Source organism: Belonocnema kinseyi, chromosome 7, assembly GCF_010883055.1.
Source record: "Belonocnema kinseyi isolate 2016_QV_RU_SX_M_011 chromosome 7, B_treatae_v1, whole genome shotgun sequence".
In the NCBI taxonomy this organism is placed as follows: domain Eukaryota; kingdom Metazoa; phylum Arthropoda; class Insecta; order Hymenoptera; family Cynipidae; genus Belonocnema; species Belonocnema kinseyi.
In genome coordinates this window covers 2,952,131-2,957,834 of record NC_046663.1, presented here as the reverse complement: position 1 = coordinate 2,957,834, position 5,704 = coordinate 2,952,131, and the positions used below count along the sequence as shown (strand labels likewise).

General features: G+C 28.9%; 1 protein-coding gene across 1 annotated transcript in view; it reads left to right on the top strand.

The window, feature by feature from the left end:
* The window catches only part of LOC117175912 (disco-interacting protein 2), a 132,678-nt gene that overhangs the window by 88,238 nt on the left and 38,736 nt on the right, over positions 1–5,704 (top strand). Inside the window, exons 9-10 of the mRNA XM_033365754.1 lie at positions 1,205–1,436; positions 4,896–5,026. Of these exons, the coding sequence (XP_033221645.1) occupies positions 1,205–1,436; positions 4,896–5,026 (363 nt within the window). The remainder of the gene's footprint in view (positions 1–1,204; positions 1,437–4,895; positions 5,027–5,704) is intronic.

The window sequence follows — 5,704 nt, the reverse complement described above, 5'->3', positions numbered from 1 at the left end:
TTAATTGAAAATTTATCTTTTTTGTTTTACATTCTTCTTTTTAAAAGAAAGTCCATATTCTTGTTTAAAAATTGAGCTTTTTTTAATTCGTTTTTTTTGGAAATGTATCTTTTGCATTTAAAAATAATTTCTTTAGTTGAAAATTAAACTTTTTTTTGAAAATGCGTTATTTTTTATTTTTGGTAGAAATTTTATCTGTTATTTGTTCAAAATTTGTCTTTAGTTGGAAATTTATTTTTCTCATCGAAAACTAATTTTTCAAACTGAAAATACAGCTGTTCCATTTTTTGTTGAAAATTGACCTTTTTAGTAGAAAAATAATCTTCTAGTATGAAAATTCATGTTTTTGGTTAAAAATTAAATTTTTTTAATTCGTTGTTTTTGAATTGGAAATATATATATTTTTTTTTAACTTAAAAAAGAATTTATTTAATTGAAAATTTATCTTTTTTGTTTTACATTCGTCTTTTTAATAGAAAGTCCATATTCTTGTTTAAAAATTGAGCTTTTTTTAATTCGTTTTTTTTGGAAATGTATCTTTTGCATTTAAAAATAATTTCTTTAGTTGAAAATTTACATATTTTTCTTGTTGAAAACTAATTTTTCAAACCGAAAATACAGCTGTTCCATTTTTGTTGAAAATTGACCTTTTTAGTAGAAAAGCAATCTTCTACCTTGAAAATTCATGTTTTCGGTTAAAAATTAAATTTTTTAATTCGTTGTTTTTGCATTAGAAATGTATATATTTTGAACTTGAAAAATAATTTATTTAATTGAAATTTTACCTTCTTATGTTTTACATTCGTCTTTTTAATAGAAAATCTTCTTGAATAATCTTCTTGTTTGTAAAATTAATCTTTTTGTAGACCTTTGATCTTTTTTTCGTTCAAAGTCTTCTAGTTTGAAAATTAATCTCTTTGTGGTTGAAAATTGAACTTATTTTAAAAAATTTGTTCTTCTTCAGTTGGAAATGTATCTTGACAGTTGAAAAATAATTTCTCCAGTCGGAAATTGACCTTTTTTAGTTTAAAATTGATCTCTTCAATAGAAAATTAATGTTCTCGTTTATTTTTTTGTTTGAAAATTGGACTTGATTCTTCTTTTCGTTTGAAGCCTCGTTTCCATTGAGCATTAAATTGTGAAATGAATTGTACCGACACGAGTATATTGTACTAAATATTAATGCTCTGTTGGTCGATTGCAGAGCTTCCAGTGGATGTCTCGAGTTTTGCAGGCGGTGGATTCAATTCACGCGGTTGGAATTTATTGTCTCGCACTAGTGCCACCCAACTACTTGCCAAAGACGCCTCTGGGCGGCATTCACCTCTCCGAGACGAAGAGGCGCTTCCTGGAGGGCACTCTCCATCCGGCGAACGTTCTCCTCTGTCCGCACACTTGCGTCACCAATCTGCCAAAACCCCGAGAAGTCCACTCCGGTAAGTCAACATCAAGGCTTGGCTCGATTCAGCATTAGATGAGTAGATTAATATATTAATAATAGATAGCGGGAAAATCTATTATAATTAAATAATAATAATAATAATAATCGAAAATTGAAAATCGTGAGTTTAAGGTGTCATCTGGTACTCAATCCATTTGCATTTGGCTCTGACTGACTTTATTGGTCTTGCTGTGTCTCTTGCTCTTTAGTCCCCTTTCTTTAAATAGCCTTTTTCAGGTCTCGGACTCACTACACTATTTTAATTAGCTTTTCAGTTTGGCCACTTGACCGGCAAATGACCGGGAATTAAAAATATAAACCGGGAATCTACTTCTGATTGCAGTAAAGTTCAAGTTTTCATTATTACAAATTTTTAGCAAAAAAATCAGGGTGGTCGCTAGACTGGAAAACTGGGAAATGACCGGGAATTTATTTCTTGACCGGAAAATCACCGGGAATTTATTTCTCAATCGGAAAATGACCGAGGAATTTTTTTCTTGACCGGGAAATGATCGGGAAGTTTATTTATTGACCGGGAAATGACCGGGGAATTTATTTCTTGACTGGAAAATCACCGGGAATTTATTTCTCAATCGGGAAATGACCGAGAAATTTATTTCTTGACCGGAAAATCACCGGGAATTTATTTCTCAATCGGGAAATGACCGAGGAATTTATTTCTTGACTGGGAAATGATCGGGAAGTTTATTTCTTGACCCGGGAATTTATTTCTTGACCGGGAAATGACCGGGGAATTTATTTCTTGAAAGGAAAATCACCGGGAATTTATTTCTCAATCGGGAAATGACCGGGGAATTTATTTCTTGACCGGGAATTTATTTATGACCAGGAAGTTGACAAGTATTTAGATGAAAAATGTGTCCAAGTTCGATTTTAACAGTTTTTACAATGATTATTTGAATTGATATCTTCTTCAATTATAAATCATTCAGTTTAGAATGCGTTATTCAAAAATTAGGATGGTTGATAGACTGGAAACCCGGGAATTGACCGGGAATTTATTTCTTGGCCGGAAAATGATCGGGAATTTATTTCATGACCGGGAAATACCGAATTTTTTCCATCTGAAAATGTAGTTAGCTATTTCAGTGTCTTTAAAAATTGACTTTTGAGTCTAAAATTCATTTGTCCAGTAGAAAATGAATCTTCTCAATGTTTTTTAGTTGAAAATTTAACTTTTTTGATCTACAGTTCATTTTTTAGTTGAAAATTAATTTCTTTTGTTGAAATTTTCAATATTTTGTTGAAAATCCCTATTTTTTTTGTGTTCGAAATCGAATTTTTCTCAACAGAAAATGTAGGTAGCTGTTTCAGTTTCTTTAAAATTTGACCTTTTTAGTTTTAAATTTATTTGTCCAGTAGAAAATAATTTTCTCGATTGAAAATTTATCTTTTAGATGGAATTTTTTATTTATTAACAAATTTAACAATTCCATTTTTGGTTGAAAATTGATTTTTTTTTGTTTCAAGTTCCTTTTTTTTTTTGTTAAAAATAATTGAGTAAGATTTAACTATTTCATGTTTGGTTGAAAATTAATCTTTTTTGGTTTAAAGTTCATTTTTTAGTTAAAAATTCATTTCCTTAGTTAAAAATTTAACTATTTTGTTGAAAATTCTTTTGTTCAGTAGAAAATTAATCTTCTCGATTAAAAATTCGTCTGTTTTATGGAAAATTTATTTTTTTATTTATCTAAAAATTTTTAAAATCCATTTTTGATTGAAATTTGATCTTTGTTGTTGGAAGATCTTTTTTTGTGGTCAAATTAATTGAGTAAGATTTAACTATTCCATGTTTGGTTGAAAATCGATCTTTTTTGGTTTAAAGTTTAATTTTTATTTGAAAATTCATTTCCTCAGTTAAAAATTTAACTATTTTGTTGAAAATTCTTTTGTTCAGTAGAAAATTAATCTTCTCGATTAAAAATTCGTCTGTTTTATGGAAAATTTATTTTTTTATTTATCTAAAAATTTTTAAAATCCATTTTTGATTGAAATTTGATCTTTTTTGTTGCAAGATCATTTTTTTTTTTTTTTTTTTTGTTAAAATGAATTGAGTAAGACTCAACTATTTCATGTTTGGTTGAAGTTTTTTTTTTAATTGGAAATTCGGTTCCTTAGTTGAAAATTAAAATATTTTATTGAAAATTCCTTTTTTTTTGTTTAAGAATCTCAAAATTCCTCTTTTTAGGAGAAAATTAATCTTCTGGTTGTTTTTTGGTTGTAAATTAATCTTTTTTTATTGAAGGTTCATTTTTGTTGTTTGAATATTAATGAAGTAAGATTTAACTAATCCATCTTTGGTTGAAAATTTGTTTTTTAGTTGAAAATTCATTTCCTTAGTTGAAAATTTAAATATTTGGTTGAAAATTCGTTTTTTTGTTTAAAATCGAATTTTTTTAAACGGAAAATGTTGGTAGCTATTCCTGTTTCATTAAAAATTTAACTTTTTAGATTAAAATTAATTTGCCCAGTAGAAAATAATCTTCTTGATTGAAAATTAATATTTTAGATGGCATTTTTTTTTATTAGAAAATTTAAGAACTCTTTTTTTTTAATTGATCTTTTTTGTGGCAAGTTCATTTTTGTTTGTTTGTTGAAATTAATTGAGTAAGACTGAACTACTTCTTGTTTGGTTGACATTTTTTTTTTGTTGGAAATTCATGTCCTTAGTTGAAAATTTAACTAATTTTTTAAAAATTCCTTTTTTTTGTGTATAAAAATCGAATTGTTCTTAAACAGAAAATGTAAGTAGCTATTCCAGTTTCTTTGAAAAATTAACTTTTTAACTTAAAATTCCTATTTTTAGGAGAAAATTAATCTTCTGGTTCGTTTTTTGGTTGAAGGTTAATTTTTGTTTTTTTTTTTTTAATTAATTAAGATTTAACTAATCCTTGTGTGGTTAAAAATCTAACTTTTCTAATGAAACTTATTAAGGAATTTAACTGATGTTATATCAATAAAAATATATAATAATAAGACTTTTGATAATTTATCGACAAAAGAAAAATATTATAAATAAATATTGAGGTTCATTTTTAATACTTGAAAAAAGTTGACACTATTTAAAAAAAATTGCAGACATTTCGTACAATATTTCCGATCTCGAAAGTGAGTCCGAGGCCTGCATTATTCTCTCCTGACAAGTATTGACCTGCCTATTTTAAACCCTTTTCGGTTGCCCCTCTTTCTTTTGGCTGAGTTCAGAACGTTTTGTAATTCCTCGGTGTTTTCTAATTCCTTGTTGAATCGTACTTTATTTCGGGAAAATTCGCTGCGCAATTCGGCCAAGTTGGACAGTCTCAAATGCTTTCCGGCCTCAGTCAGGGGAGAGGAGAGTTAGTTCGAGAGAGAGAGAGAGAGAAGAAAGAGAGCTACTCATTTCTGAGTTGAGCTTTTGCGTTGGTTTACTAACGAAATATGCGGGGGCGTCTAGCGGGGGATTCTGTTGCAGACGTGGGTCCGGCCAGCGTCATGGTGGGCAACATCGTCCAGGGAAACCGGCTCGCTTCGGCCCAGGGAAGAGACATGGGCATCCTCGACGAGGACAGCGACAGTGCCAAAAAGGTTTCTGCTTCTATTATTTTATTTATTTATTTTTTTTCACTCGAGAAATACAAATTCTCTACTTTTTCCCTTTATTTTAATTAATTTTTTCTGAAAAAAAGATTCCTTCCCCTTAAGGCCATGTGATGAGTGGGTCACGTGACTAGATTCCTACTTTACCGACATTTTTTATATTTTCTTATTTTAACACGAAGCGCTAGATCGAGTTGAAATTTTGGGATACTAAATAAGAACCACGAAGAATGTTGGTTCTGGTCCTAAATTTGTATAATTATGAAAAAAGTTTTTTGTTGTAAATATTTTTTTTTGTTTTTTTTTTTTTTAAATTATTAAAATTTAGAACCAGACCCACCTTTCTTAGTGCTTCTTATTTAATATCCCAAATTTTCAACTCGATGGGGCGCTTTGTGTGAAAATAAGTTGGGAAATAAAAAATGTGAGGAATCTGGTCACGTGACCCACTCGACACATGGCCTTAAGCCACTTGAGAGATCGAAAGAAGAATCCTTTTTCAGAAATATACGTATTATTTTGCATTATTTTTTGCATTATTCAATTTTTTTTCAAGGAATCTGTATTATCATCAGAAAAGTTATCAGAAATTCTTTGCGTCTTTTTAGACTAGATAAAACTATGCATTATAGATTTTTTAATCAATTTTTTTTCTGAACAAATATA